The sequence below is a fragment of the Astyanax mexicanus genome, chromosome 2 (assembly GCF_023375975.1).
Source record: "Astyanax mexicanus isolate ESR-SI-001 chromosome 2, AstMex3_surface, whole genome shotgun sequence".
Classification (NCBI taxonomy): domain Eukaryota; kingdom Metazoa; phylum Chordata; class Actinopteri; order Characiformes; family Acestrorhamphidae; genus Astyanax; species Astyanax mexicanus.
In genome coordinates this window covers 16,063,853-16,080,339 of record NC_064409.1, presented here as the reverse complement: position 1 = coordinate 16,080,339, position 16,487 = coordinate 16,063,853, and the positions used below count along the sequence as shown (strand labels likewise).

At 38.9% G+C, this 16,487-nt stretch overlaps 1 protein-coding gene across 1 annotated transcript in view; it reads right to left on the bottom strand.

The window, feature by feature from the left end:
• Positions 1–15,553, bottom strand: part of kiaa0930 — a 50,595-nt gene extending 35,042 nt beyond the window's left edge. Inside the window, exon 1 of the mRNA XM_022671311.2 lies at positions 15,118–15,553. Coding sequence (XP_022527032.2) covers positions 15,118–15,262 — 145 coding nt within the window. The 5' untranslated portion in view covers positions 15,263–15,553. The remainder of the gene's footprint in view (positions 1–15,117) is intronic.
• Between the last annotated feature and the right edge of the window lie 934 nt (positions 15,554–16,487).

The following is a 16,487-nucleotide window of genomic DNA, read 5'->3' as shown; positions in this document are numbered from 1 at the left end:
CTAAACCAGTTGGGTGTTGAACAATTTAAATATACAGGTACGTTTTCTGTGCTTCCCTTAGCAAAATAATTAAGATCTCCATAAACTGACTTGGGCAGCGCCAAATTCTTATTATTGGAACATTCAGAGTCCATATATGATTTTATTTTCTTTTTTTTTTTTTAAATATGGCTTTCTGTCAACTTTTTGAACTGTTAACTTGTCTCATAAACTGTTTGTGTTCTTCAACCTTAAATACAAGACACTTCAGGTGAATCACCTTCTTGTAATCTATCTCAGTTTGGCCTTTGCACAGGTTGACGCACCAAACCAGTGCGTCTGTTTATTCGAGTCTGTGTGTGGTGTGTTTTTATACTTTTACTGACTCAGAACTCTGGAGAGCTCTTTGCTTTAAGGAAGGCAGCATTGATTTGTTGACTATCTATTCAGGACGTGTGTGTGTGTGTGTGTTTTCTCCTTTTTTCCCCAAGAAGAAGCTGTTCCAGCTTCCAGAAATAAACTCCCATCTCCAAAGGTTGCTTGATGTTGCAGTTCACTTGCAGTGCAAACTCTTCACTCACAGATCTCAACACCTACAGCCACCCCTGAAATATGTACATTCCTCCAAATAGGTATACATATATACCATACAGAAACTAGAAACTCCAAGTACTAAGAAGTCTGGTCTGTGTAAAAGTTTGGGCTAGGGCTGGGTGATTTAATAAAAATATTATATAATGACATTGTAAGACATTTTCAAGCTACACAATATTTATCACAACACATGTGATCACAGTCAAAATGTATTAGTAGCAAGAGGTTCTTAATAGCCACTATTCAAATACTTTTCCATACTGAGTACAGTGATTTCTAATCAACGTATGCAGCAATCTATTCAATTAAACTATTCTAATTATGCTCTTTGTGAAAAAAGGTAAAGTGGTGAGTTATGAGATGATATGCTTAAAAACGTTTTACATTTGTAGGTGCTGTAAAGATAACTCAACAAAACTCATCTTTGGCTGTTTGACCTTATTCCCCTCTCTGAATAATAATATGTACTTTCAATAATTTTTAAAGGAACGTTTTTGATCCATAATGAATATGAATATGAATAGGAATAATGAATCCCGCTATTTACTTTGACACCATTTCAAATTTACTTAAAAAACTTTTTTTTTTCAATTAATCAAATAATTAATTAAAAATAATTAAAAATAATTCATTTTGTTAGGGTAGTATTAAATTCGGCTACAATGAAAGCAGAAACAAGAAGGTCATTATAAAAGTAATAGTTGACCACTGTAATGTATATACAGATCTAGTTTTAATGTTGTGGCTGATCTGTGTTTATCCGTTTTTAAAATGAGGATATTTTAATGTGCTGAGTTACTGGGTTTAACTGTGAGCTTTAATAGAGGAAATAAACTAAATAAAGTGTAGCTTCATATTTTAACCTACATTAGAAAGAGGAAATGTGCCATGAGCTGTGTGTGTTTGTGTGTGTGCGTGTGTGTGTGTGTGTGTGAGAGAAAGAGAAAGCGAGCAAGAGACAGAGAGACAGAGAAAGTCTGAAGCGTCTGAGAGTCTTCAGCTCAGTGACACTGTTTCAACAACTTGTAGAAAAGTAAAGAGTGGATAAAAGTTGCGGATGGCTCGACAAGTAGCTTTTGTGCTAAAAAGACATAAATCAGTGACGACAACCACAGTGAATCATAAGCTGCCACGAATACACTCACACAGACAAATTTGGGACAACATGAAGGAAACGCGAGATCAAACTATATACGTACTTTGGAACATGGAATCTTCAGGTCTGCAAATGCATCTAAGGATCGGAAATTTCCCCCACCCCTTATGCCCGCCACACAAGCTTGTCATAATCCAGGCAGCAAATTGGCTCACAAGTGCGCAACATAATCCGCAGTGACTAAGACCACTGCTAGAACTGAGCTCACATACCTCCTTCACTCCCTGACACACACACAATTATTGAACTGTGGTAATTACCAGACATCAATTATGCAAACTCCTAAACTGGACAGAAAGAGAGGGACCGCTGGGAGATGGAAGGGCAGATACAAATTAAGACTGTACTCTGAGTGCAGACTGGGAGGTTACTGAGGTCATTGCCGCATGCCAGACTGACTCACATTAATGAGATAACAGGCTATTTGTAAATTTCACACAAAAAAGCGAGACATAAACATAGACAAGGAGTGGAAAAAAAAATAAGACTACAATTCTTTTTCCCCCCCAAATATGTGCTTTTTTTTCCTCCAATTTTTGACCCACCCATTCAGCTGCTGCTCACAACACCAGGAGGGTGAAGACTAGCACGTGCCTCCTCTAAACACATGTGAAATCACCCACTGCCTCTTTTCAAACATTGCCGAATATCATCACAGTGCACTTGGAGGAAAGCGCAGCGACTTGGTTCTGATACATCAGCTCACAGATGCCTTGTGATGATCGACATCACCCAAGGAGTGATGAGGAGAAAGAGTGCTATCTCCCCACCAAAAGAGAGCAAGGCCAATTGTGCTCTTTTGGGGCTCTGGCAGCTGATGGAAAGCTGCATGACTGGGATTCGAACCACCGACTTCTCAATCATAGTGGCAGCACTTTTGACTTCTGGAACACTAGATGCCCCCAAATATGTGCTTTTTTTTGCCCGAAACTTAATCTTTTCCAGTTTCAAACCACAGGCTAAGGCCTCTGCATCATACAAACCTGCCAGTAAAGGCTGGCTAGGACATGCCAAATATCATGGGACAGAAACTAATATTATATCCCATGACTTTTGCCATGTTCCATGGAAGCTAAACAAAACTGCACTGACCTGTGGGACATACATGTGGGGACTTGCGCTGAATGTTGATGTAATTGCATGGACAAATCTAGCCATATGAAAACTATCACCATCATTTCTACCCACTACACTTTCTACTGTGAGTAGTAATGCCTTCTATGATGTTTTCCCTCATATGGATTTGGGACTTGTAAAGGCTCACACTTGGACTTCTCATCTCAAAACAATACACTGCTCATTTACACATGCTCATTTACTGTTCCTTCTTAAATCAAAGATGTTAAAAAAAGATTTTGGCGCATTGCTGCAAGGATTTGATTGCATTCAGTGACAAGTGCATTAATTCGCACATCTCTGTCAGTAGAAAGAGTATCCATAAAACATCTGCACAGGCTGTGTGTGTATATAAGTAAACAGTGATTAATGTATCTCTAGCAGCATGAGGCCTAATGCTGTCCTGTCAGTCATCCTGACAGCTCTCAACAGGCAGCGCGTCATCTCCACCCGGCTTCTGATCAATACTTTAACATTAGCTCTGCTGAAAGCGAGGCAGTGAAAGCTGCCTCAGGCTGACTCGACTCGTCACTCTTTACACCCATTACTCTTCATCAGTTTCCCCTTCAGAAGCCATTCCTGTGTAGTGAGGCGGGCTGGAGCGCTAACGCCAGAACACTCTGCTCAGCAAGCTGCTCTAATGAGGGCGGTAGAGACAGCAGTGAGATTTGTAGTGGAACTAAATTTTAATCAAGAACTTGAACAAGACTTCTCAGACTGAATTCTGGTCTGGCGAACAGCTGTGGTGCTGCTATGATGATCAGTGTCTAGGGGTGGGCGATAAAAGTAAATAAATAAATAATATAACAGTTTCATACTTTCAGTAGAAACAAAGCTGTTAACAGTTTCACAAAACAAAAATGTAACTGAAAAGTAATTCAACAACAAAACAAAAAAGATAAGCAAATGTAGTGCATGCATATAAACTGCTAAATAAATAAATAAATAAATCTAAAGTAAATGCAGTACATAGCACAACACATACCAACTAGGTTTCAAGAAGAATTCATTTAATTTTTGCTTACAATAAGATATGTCTTCCCCCAATTAGTGACCCCTATTAAAGGGGAAGTCCACTAATAATCCAGAATTTCTGTAGAATTAAAATGTTGATAATAGCAACAAGATGTCCACACGATATGAATTCCAAAATTCTCCTACGAATGCATTAAGCCCTTTATAGACTCCTATAGAGACATTATCTCCTAATATGAACCATCCCAATATATTACAGCTGGGATCACAGGAACACAGCACAGTGCTGGGTTACTATTAGTTTGAGAATTCAAAGGCCCTCAGCAGGGGTGGAAGAGCCTTTTCTTATAAAGCTGAAGCACAGAGTACATATTTATTTGGGTTTGATGGTTTAGCTGGTCAACCAGTAAGACCAAGCTTGAACACTGACATACAAGACGCATATAAGTTGTGAGGTGCTATCTTGTGAGTGTGGGTGAGTGTGTGGCCAGTGTTTGCATGGCAATGCGCTATGAATTATCTGGGTTGGAGTTGGAGGCCTGATAGAGGGTGCAGATGGACTGGATTCTATTTGTGAATCCACTGTTGTATCGTGTGTAACGTTAATATGTCATAGTAGGCATTATCTTCCAAAGTGGACAGTGCAGTGGGTGGTAATGATTGTGACTTTTTTGGCATTTGGCTGGTCAGTGCAGCATTCTTTAGCTTCCAGGGGACATGGCAAAAGTCATGGGACAGAATACTAGTTCCTGTCCCATGACTCTTACAATATCAGTGTATTTCAGCCATCATTCTAAACACAATATAAAACAAAAAATAAGGGCTTTTGACTAATGCATAAGTCTGAACCTAAGATACAGAACTTTAGGCACTTCAGGCAGTTTCAGACTCCTCATATCAACTCAAAAAAGATTACCCTGCCACCCGGATGGAAACGCCACGTAACAAGCCAAATCTTTAGGGCTGTGAGTGGCGCAGATGTTGGCGCGAGCAGCTCTTTCCGGTGACGGGATTAATGTTAGCAGGGCAATAAATTAAACAGCACATTAGTAGCAGCCCCTGAAAGCCTGCAGCTCTGTAAAATAAAATATTTACGCAGGGCTATATGTCACTGAGGGATGACTGGGCCACCAGGACAAAGACAGAGTGTGTGAAGTACAAAGGCCGTCTCACTCGCAGCCCCTGACCACAGGGTGCACTGTTGTTTGAGGAGAGAAAAACAATACATTGCACAACACAACGTCACTTCACTTGTAAACATGTGACTGAAGGAGGGCTGCTGCTTCTACTACTGCTGCGAATTCAAATCAAGGCACAAACCTCAGCAGGGTTCAGAAAAAACACAGCAAAATGCCTTATTCCTCACTGATGTTTTTCCACTTTCTTCACCCCCCAAATGTGCTCCTTTATAGCATCTCATCTGTGAGGCACACAACAAACATAAAACACCAGAGTACCAAATGATACCAGTCAATCAAATGATAAAGCAAATGATAAGCTACAGCAGACACAGGGACATACAAAATAGGTTTTTATTCTTTTTCTATATTCCGTTTTATTTTTTCTTATTTCTGTTTCTCCCCATTCAGGTTTATTGTGGGATTTTCTATTTGGTTTCTTTAAACATACATCATTAACTAATATTATATAAACACTGTATTTATTGTATTTACTTATTTTAATTACTAAAATAAAAAAAATAAAACAAATAATGTTTATAGAATCGTAGAACTGCATCCAAATACTGTTAAAAAAAAGATGGAACAAGCAACACTGATAGTTTGGATCAAATCACAAATCCAATAAAATAGAAAAGGAGACAAACGTGAGAATCATTTCAGTTTTGCTTTTAGTTTAAAGGTAGGGTGGCATACTTTTGGAAATAGTGTCATACTTTAGATACTTTGTTGTGCTGCACTAATAACAAATACAGTCATTTTCATAAAAAATGTTATGTTGTCATAATATTAATAATGTAATCTATGCACCAATGATTAGAGAAAAAAACTAATGGTATTGGATATATAAAATCAATAATCTGGTAGATTCTGTCATGAAAAATTATCTTCTTTGTATGCAGCGGTTTTCAAAAATGTAATACTAACAATGTAATTTGACATTGCTTTATCCATGATAAAATGATTTATTGTTCAGCCCTATTTGAAAGTATGTTTTGTTCTTTATTTGTATTACTGACTTTTATTTTGACAGGGTTTCTCTGTCTGGTCTATGTGTTGCCAAGAGTCAGAAGCAAAGTGATTTCTCTACTGAATCCCCAGTTTGTCAACTAACTGTAGTGTTTCAATAGTGAAATTATATCATGTAATTTGTTACCAAACCATTACATTTCCAATAAATTACCAAATTAAATCTGAGCTCAGCTCTGTTTGGCACTGAGCCAAACTGAAGCTCCTATGCAGTACAATTCCAGTAGTGTTGGGTGGAGGGGAAATTAAATTGATATGCATATTTTTTTACATACTGCCTTACCCATAGAGGCGCTGCAAAGAAACTGCAAAGAACTTCATACAGAGTGTTGGATAGTGTGACTAGCAGCACAATATCACCACATTATCAATAATCGTATGATTAGTTGCTGGTAACCTTAACTAGCTATATGTCCTGCTGATACTCTGTTATATCTGCCTTCTTATGATATTGCAGAATAATGTTTTAAAAACTGATTTATGTTTTAAAAACAACAGGTGTTCCAATATTAGTTGAAATTAGACACTAAAGATGGTAAGACAGTTTGAAGGACAAAAATGTGATGGGAAATAGGTGGAGCTGTATGTCATACAACAAATAACCAACAGTGGTGCTAGGCCTGTTGTAGCTGTTGTAAAAGTGCTGTTGTAACAAGTCTTTGCAGCAGACATAGGGATCGGCAATGGGCTATGCAGACTATGCAGTACTTACACAATACCTAAGGTGTAGATCTGATGCAAAATCATTTATTGGCCTTATTTATTACTCAAAATCGGTTTTGGAAAAGAAGTAGTAGCTCTGTGCCATCTCAAGGTCCACAATCAGTTAAATCAATCACAGCTCTGAGATGTTGTCAGAGTTCCAATGTCATTAGGCCAACGTCAGCATTTACCTTTAATGCAAAATCAAAACAAGACCTAAGTTCACAACTAGCTTAAGATACCCCTTTGCAAAGTAATGAAACAAACAAAGATAGTTAACACAATAATCAAAGTTCACATAACATGACTAAGTGTCACCACTGAACTCGTGACAGGAGAAGCAGAAGTACATACATACACATCTTTTGAGGCCTGCGTTTAGGCTTACAGACCAATGAATTCACTATAATAATAATACAACTTCCTTCTTTTTAAACAATTACTGTCCATTTGATCAGTTCCCTGGACCATACAGGAGCACGTTGTGGTTCTATAGTCCAATTGTTCCAATGTATTTGCATAAATAATATTACAATATACTTCTTTCACCCTGTTCTTTCTTGGCTAGGATCCCGACAGGACCACCAGCGATTAATTCAGCTACTATTTGTATTAACGCTGACATCAGAAATAGTAGTGCTGCTGGAGTTTTTAAACACCTCAGTGGGCTGAGTGTATAGTCCAACCAGAAACGTCCAGCCAGCAGTGTCCTGTGGGCAATGTCCTGTGGGCACTGATGAACACAAGCTGTGCAGCAAGAGAAGAATTTCTGTGTCTGACTTTACTTTATCTACAAGGTAAAGCAGCTACGTAGGATTGCCTAAGAGAGTGAAGGATTGATAAAACAGAGCAGTGCTGCTGGAGTTTTTAAACACTGTGTCCACTCATTCGTACAAGATCACACTCTAACACACCACCACCATGCCAGTTTAACTGCAGTGCTCAGAATGACCCACCAATGACCCAAATAACTGCTGCTCTGTGGTGGTCCTGACAATTGAAGAACCTGGACAAAGGAGGATTATAAAATATGTACAATACTTTAATTATAGAACCACAAAAAGCCTCCTATATACTCAATTGAGCTCATTGGGCGGCACGGTGGCTTAGTGGTTAGCGCGTTCGCCGCCTAGTATGGGTGGGGTCTTGGGTTCAAGTCCCTATCTGGGTGGAGTTTCCATGTTCTCCCTGTATCTGCGTCGGTTCCCTCCCACAGTCCAAAAACATGGAGATCAGGTAAATTGGATACTCTAAATTGCCCAAAAAAATTAATACTCTGAATTGATTTGTACATGTATGTATAGGTATATGGGTTGTATAGGATTGTGTGTGTATAAAAATGTATGTATGACCAATGTATGTGCCCAGATATGTAGTGCCCGATGCAGTCCTGCAGGTGGACGGTCTTTTCTGGTTGAGAGTATGCTGTGCATCATTGGCTGCTGCTTCTCACCAGTGTGTGGATGAGTACTGACTATGGATGCTTGTGTGCAAAACATGTAAATTGTAAAGCGTTTTTGGGTTTCTAGAAAGGCACAATACAGGTGTAACTTCATTCATTCATTCATAAAACAAGCAATGACTGCACAGCCAAGAAGGTGGTGTCCGTCTTATATCTGATCGCTGTACTTCTCTATCTAATATCTAAGAGCAAAAACAGCTACCTTAACCTCAAGCAGAGGTTAATGTCAAAAGACATAAAGCCTGATGATGTAGTGCACCATTCAGACACTTTGATAAAGGCACCAGCCTAATAATAGCACAGAGACTCATTTAAAACACACTCATGTTCTGGTCTGGGGCCTCTGAGAGCTTTAAACCTCATTTGACAATTGAGAGCTTAAATCACTATGCTATTTTTATACCTTTGATTAGAGGCAGGAGCCCAACTTGGCTTCCCACTACTTCATACTTGTTCCAGCAACAGTATCACAAATCATTTTCACAGCCGTCTGACAGGGCTGGTGATGTAATCGCTTTCACCACAAGAGCAGAGAGTGAGCGAATCTCACAGAGGTGGATTTGGACGGTGGCTGTGGTTTGGTTCAGTTTACAATTTGATGTTTGTTGTTTACCCACGTGTTAACCACTATTGCAGTGGTGCCACAACAAAGCTCTGCTTTGCAAAAGCTTCCCCTCTAATTGACATCAGGGTAATGTTGGGTGAACATTTTGAGGCTCATCTCTCTGTGTTTTAAAGCAATCAAAGAAGAGCTTGTGAAAACCTTAATCATCCCAAAACTGGGTCATAATGTAATGTCCTATAGATGGGTTGGTTGTAGCTGAACTGACAGAAATTCATGTATAGATTGCAGGAAATTATCAGTTTACTCATGTCACACTAGAATTATTTGTAAACATTCAATAACAAGGTACACTGTGATTAGATACGCAGAGCAGCATTGGTTTTGCAAGCTCACACTATACTTCTAGAACTTGATCCCATGCTTTTTGATGATAGTACAGCAGTTTCAGAGTGTTCCTGGTTAGTGCACCTTTACAACACATATAAAATGGTACAGACTACATCTTAAATACAGCAGTACAGTCTATACCAGGGGTGTCCATTTGCGGCCCGTTTCCTTTTTTGGAGCGGCCCGCGAGGTATTTTAGAAATAGAATGAAAGTTGGCCCGCTGTTAAGCAGGTTTTTATAATGTGAGATTCAGAGTTTGAACGCTAGGTGTCAGAAACAAGCCAAAGAGTCGGAGAGGGTGCGCATTTCTAGCGCAGAAAAACGGGGCAAAAGAAACTAAAAGCGGAGAGAGTGCGCGTTTCTAGCGCAGAAAAACGGACCAAAGAGTCTAAAAGTTGCCGTAATTAAGGAGTTTTATATTAAGAGACATCATGAAATTAAACATCAATTTAAAAAATCTTAGTTTACACAACACTGTCAAAGATAAAGATAGTTAGTCAAGTAAAATGGTGTGTAAATGAAATAATCAGGAAAAAAAGTATTATTTAAAGTGGTATATTTCATTATTTGTTTTATTACAGAGTGTGGCCCGTGACTTCAAATATATTTCTCCTTCTGGCCCCCAACAAAAAAAGTTTGGACACCCCTGGTCTATACCTTTACTTGTGCACTCTTCTTCTGAAGCTATGCCTTTATAAGGAGTGCAGCATGTGCTTTTGCATTGAGAAGGCATGGGTGTCCCTTGTGAAAATGTGTCTTAAAAGGCAACATATGTTTCACTAATGTCTTAAATAATTTTTTTTTGTATTAAAAGGTGCAATCATGAAGAACCTTGTAATTGGACTTGCAGTTGATAACAGTCTGGTCCACTTTATTTTGGTCCAAAGCTTACAGTATTAATTCCTTCTAATAAAGATCTGCCACTGTGTGACAGTCCATCCCAGTTATCAACATCACTTCAGGACATAGTTAACATAAAGCTTATGCAGCTTATGTTAGGTGATTTTAGTGAATGAAACTGCATATTTTAGTGCTTTGAAAAAGGTTTACTTCATCTACAGATGTATAAGTCACACATTTGCCTCTGAAACAGCTTTAAAGTGAGGTAGTGAGGTTAGGCTTCCATGGATCACATCAACGAGTCTCAGGTAAGGAGATTTAAATGGCACGGCTGATTGGGGTACACGTAATATTTGTAATACACTGCATTGATACTAATAACATTGTAAACTGTGAATAATAGGTTTGGTTATTAAATCAGTAATTAATTGTCTCACATGCTTATTCGACGCCCACATGCACTGAACACTGAGCGGTTGCATAAACTTCTTCCTGAGTTCAGAGCCCTCGCTCTGGCACTCATGTACACAAAGGATTTGAATTGTTAAACTCTTATTTCCTTCCAGAACCTGTTCAGCTCTTAAATAAATCACACTACAGACAAGCCAGATTACAGATCAGATTAGTATTATAGACCTCGCCAGAAATAACTGCTGTTTTTTTTTTTTTTTTACATTTTTTATTTATTTATTTACAAGGCTGCACTAATATAGTATAGACTTATATAGGGCAGATGCTGACGTTGGTACTGATATGCTACATAAACATGTTGGGGTATCACACCTATATTTATAAATACAGGCAGTTTAATAGGCAATGTTACAGGCAGCACTTTTTCCTTGTACCAGAGATGGGCATATTCAGCAGAAGAAAATTAATAGGTCTGGAAAGTACCAGGGTTACCAAAGATGAAACTGACAATAGAAAATTAAAGAGTAAATAAATTCTGCAAACCACAAAGGCCTGTATGTGGGCCAAACTTAAATTTTTACATATTACTCATTGTTTTCACATTAGCAGTTACTGAGCAACAGGTCTAAAAAAAACAAACGATAAAAATTACCCTGGTGTTAAAGCGGATAGCCACTCACAGAGCCCCATAGATAGACAATGTTAATCATACACTATACACACACACACACACATTACATACATATACACAAACTGCTTTATCATCAAAATAAGAAAAAAGAACTTTCAACAGAACTTCAGTGACAGTAAGGACGATATTTATATTGCAAAAGGTATTGTGGCATAAAATATGATTATATGAACTATTATGTGTCATGCACCATTTCATGTGACTTGTTCAAAACCCAAGTTTTGCTCTCAGACCCTTGAGATAAAAAAAATGTTTTGTAGTGTTTAGATGTAAAGGGCCATGATAAACATGGCTTGACTATGGCCAGAGTGAAACGTATCACTGAAATAGCAATGCTAATACCACAGTAGTGGTGCTGATCAAGGCGGGTGGCTGGCATGGTAGCAAAGCAAACACATCAGTAACAATGCTAATGGTACGGTAGCAATGCTAATGCTACAGCAGAGATAATAATGGTAATGCTAACAGTTGGTTGAAGTGAGCATCTCAGAGCTAATGCCTTAATAAAGCTGCTGTTAAATATTTACACATAGAAAGCAGATGCAGCTAATGTAAATGGTGCTCCATAACTGCAGTGCAATTTAAAGATGGAATAGCTTAATTCTGTTAGCAAAAAAAGAAGCAAGTATGAGCCACCTTCTTCTATTTTACCAAGATAGCTGAGTTTGCATCGCATTAATACCACTGCAACAGATATAAAGCACAATAAGACACAAACACACCTGAAACAACACAAGATTAGACAAACTACTGATAGCATAATCTCTCAGCACTGAAGCTTTTGTGGAAAATGCCAGTTCCTGCACACTCACATTTCAACAAAGTTTATCAGTTCCTTAGTTAGTAGGCTAATCTGCCAGTTTTAGGACATTTTATTCTTGTCTAAATTTCTTTTGGGGCCTCTTTTAGATCATCTCATGATTCACTTCCGTCCTGCAGGATAACGCACACTCTGGCTGTTGCATGACTCCCCATCTCCACAGCCAGAAGGGCCTCTCAGTGGGAGAGAAGGCCATGGTACCCCAAACCCATATGGTCTATCAATGCAAGCTTCTGGCAGCACTGGGCTCATTGATAGTGTCACTAAGTAGACAGGCTCTCTGATAAGATCTGGAAATTGGAGTTGCTTACCAGAAGGAAGTACATACCTGCATTTTCTTGCATACACTGCATGAATAGTGTGGTGTACGAGAATACCTGAGACGAATACCAAGATTTTAATTTAAAAATGAAAGAAAACAGCAGTGGTGTACAATGCTAGCGTTAGTAAGCACATTTCACTCTTCACCAGGGCCCACACACTGTGGATCCTGAGTAAGCCAGTGCCTGAGTCACTGGACTGGGTAATTGATATGCACAGACAGGGCAATTGAGTCCGTGCAGCCTTCAAAAGAGACTGCAGTGTTGCTTCCCTACAGCGATACGCAAAAGCCTCAAGCACTACCAGTCCTGTGACCTGAAGAGGAATGAATCAGCCTGAGCAGTGGCCCTACAAGCAGAGGAAAACTGGCAAACGTTACCACAGAACAAGTGAAAATAAAACAATCCAGCTTCTATGGAACGGAACAATTTCAGCAACTTCAGCACTCTCAAAAAAAAAAAAAAAAACCCTCATCTGAGCCACAGGCCACATACAGTCTGCACAGCATTTCCCTTGATATTATATCCTGCAATATGAGGACGAACCAGTAACCCAGCTAAAAGAAGAGGCACACTGCTTGGCCTACAAACGACAAGTTTGCGAACAGGCTCACCTCCGCCGGGAACGCTCCTTTTATATTTCCGAATTCAGTTTTATTCATGAGCCCCGCGCTCCCGAACACTGAAGAGGACTTCATTTAAAAAACCTCCCCTTCATATGATAATCTACCTTTTAATATAATTGCACACACCTGGTCAGCAAAGTGGGATACAAACAGAACGAAAGCCGGATCGCAGGCCAGGTGCCAGCCCTTGTCATTACAGAGGACTTACGCTCAGGCTGGAAATACAGTCTTCTTCTTTGTTGAGCTCATAATGCCCTTGTCCAATGTTATGATTTCAAAATGCTACACTTTAGATGGAATAATAAAACTCTTTCATAATGCCTGCCTCGCTAATTACTGAAATCAACAGTCACAAACCTACTTCATCAATATAAACCGAATATTAATATTTTGCATCATCACTGTCAAGACCACAGTTGCTGGTTGTCAATGGTCAAGGTGGTTGAAATTGTCAGTTTGGAGTTATATGCTGCTTAGGTTTGTGGTATATTTTTGTTGTTACATTACTTCATTTTTTACATTCATTTTTAAATTTGGTAAATAGTTATTACTTATACAAAATATGTGCCTGGGTAAGTTACAGTTTACAGAACAGACAATGAAATGAAAATATGAAAATGTTTTGTTTTGTCATATTGCCTAGAACATCGCTATCGCAAAAATACCACATCCATAATATCATGATATTATTTTAGTTGAAAAGTTAGTCACCTATGCAAAAACATACTCTATGTAAGCCAGCTGGTTAACAATCATGTATAAAGAATATGAATCACCTTGAATTTGCCACTGTGCATGTGATTTTGGTTATATTTGGTATTAATGGTTGTCCAGTTCCATAAAGCTGATCATGGTGGTAGACTAGCTTGGTCATACTAGTTTTCTAGCTTGTTTAGGTTAATTATGCTTGTAGACCAGCTAAACAAATGAACTCAAACCAAAACATATAGGGTCCGTTCCTTAGACAGGCACCTAAACCTTGAAATATACAGCACTTTGAATAGAGACTTAGAATGTTTTTTTTTTTTTAAGCAAGATTGTATTACAAGTAGGTTCAATTAGAGCTATTATGTTGAATGTCAATCCAGAAACATCTCTCTGATTTCATAGTTTTTATGACTGCTGGCAAGATATCTTATTTTACTTAAGCAGAAATTTCTAGTTCCTCCTACATATCCCACATGGATTAGAAAGGTCATGCAACATAGCACTTTGGAACAAATTTGATGCACTCTGAACAGTTCTCTGTTTTATTTACCAATGTATTTATTGTTTATGTAATGACATGGTCTCTCTTTCTCCCCCATTTTTCATTTTATTCAATTAACTTGAATAAAACAAAACAGACAATAAAAATAATTACTCAACAAAACAATAACCTACAGTATGCCAACTACCATGACCAATTTTTTCTGTCAAAACTGCTTTGTGGTGAAGCTGTACCTGCTCTGCCTAGAGACCACCTCTGGTGTTTTCACAATGTTCTTATTACATTTTAATTGTTATCACATATCCAGGAAATCAGTCTACACAAAAAAATGATCCCATTTTTACATAAAAACGGAGGATTTACCTACAGCATACTGACCATGACCTTGTGTATCTGATCAATCAACAGCCTGCTTTGTCTGGAGACCACTTGATGAGACTAGATGTTTTCAAATTGCTCTTATTTACTTTTCACGTGTTAGCAGGCGGCTAACAGTTCCCACAATCATGAATATAAGCTAACAATGTTGTAATATTAAGTAAAACGCGTACAAATATCTGTCTTTAAAGAGAAACTACAGATAAGTTAGCTAGATATCTTCTATCTCAAGATCAACACTGAAGCGCTGGCTGAACGCCATGACGTCATTACCATCCAACAACATAACATATAGCTAACTACGTTAGCTAGCTAGCTTTGAGGGTCGTTTAGCGTGGCTTAGCTTAGCATAAACGCTGTTTTAACCATTAACCGGGTGTTTAGAGCTATGGTTTAATATGTGACAATGGTAAGTTTGGGATTAGAATTAGTCATACGACGACAAAATGTCTTAAAGTGGTTTAAATTATCTGTGTTTATACAGTAAGGCGGGTGTTGTTGCTGTTAGCACTGACAGCCTTGAACGAATGGTCCGTTCCACCTTAAATTTGCAGCCGCCAGACTGTGATCAATGGCAGCTGAGTCTGGATGAACTACATGGACCCAATGCAAAATTTAAGGTGGAACGGACCAAAATTCCCAACAAGAGGAACCGGCCACTGATGTTGAGGACTCACCCAGTCCGCTCATCTCCTGCCGACTGTTCAGGCGGTTCCTCTCGTCGGCGATGGCCTTCAGCATGTGCTGCAGGGACTGGTCCAGGTCGCCGTTCTCCTCCTCCGCTGGCACCGCCGTCTTACCGTAACTCGGGAGGGACGCCATCCCCAAGCTGAGCTCATGACAGTCTGGTAGCGGCGCGGGGAGAGCGGAGCGGGATGCGGGCTGGCGGTGCGCGGACACCGGTCTGTTCCTAAAGCAGTGCTCTCCCTCACTGAGTCAGTAAACACAAGCGGCGGGTCACACTCTCGCTGTCATGTCACGGAGACGGGATGACACTGCGGGCTGTGGGAGACATGGTGCTGCTGGCTGAGCCTCTCTGTCCGCTGTAGAGATAAAGCTGGGCTCTGCGGGAACACCCCTCACACTTCCTGCAGCGCAGCACAACACAGCCCGCTTAAAGGGGCCGGAGCTCCCACATCAGCACACCTTCAGTACAGAGCCGGGAGAACAGGGGGTGGGCTTTAATAAGGCGCGGTAGCCACGAGATAATACAGCAAGACCACAAGTTTAGTTTCTAGTGACCACTAGATAATATTATGAGGCCTTGTTATAATATACTGAGGCCACACGACTATTAATTAATACCAGGAGATTACATTTAGGCCAGGAGGTTATACACTGAGGCCACAAGAGGAATTATTATGATCATGGGATAATGTATTGAGACTATAAGATTATTAATTAAACTAATAGGAGAGTATATTGAGGCAATACATTTATTAATTGAAATAATAAGGTAATATCTTGAGGCCACAAAATGATTAGTGGTAATCACGAGGTAATATATGGACGCCGCATGAATATTAATTGAAATAACGAGGTAATATCTTCAGGCCACAAAATTATTAGTTGAAATCATGAGGTAATATATTAATGCCACAAATATTTTAATTGAAATAATAAGGTAATATATTGAGGCTGCAAGATTATTTTTTTTATACCAGGAGATATTGAGGCCCAAGATTATTAAATGATCCTAGGAGATGACACATTTAGGTCATGAGGTCATATATTGAGGCCACAAGATTATTTATTAATACCAGAAGATTACATATTTAGGCCATGAGGTTATATATTGAGGCCACAAGATTATTAATGGAAATCATGAGGTAATAAATTGAGGTTACACGATAATTAATTGAAACCAGGAGATTACATATTTAGGCCATGAGGTTATTTATTGATACCACAAATTATTAATTGCAATCATGAGGTAATATATTGAGGTTACAAGATTATTAATTGAAATCACGAGGTAATATATGGAGGCAACAAGATTTTAAATTGCAAACTTGAGGTAATATATTGATGTTACAAGATTATGCAT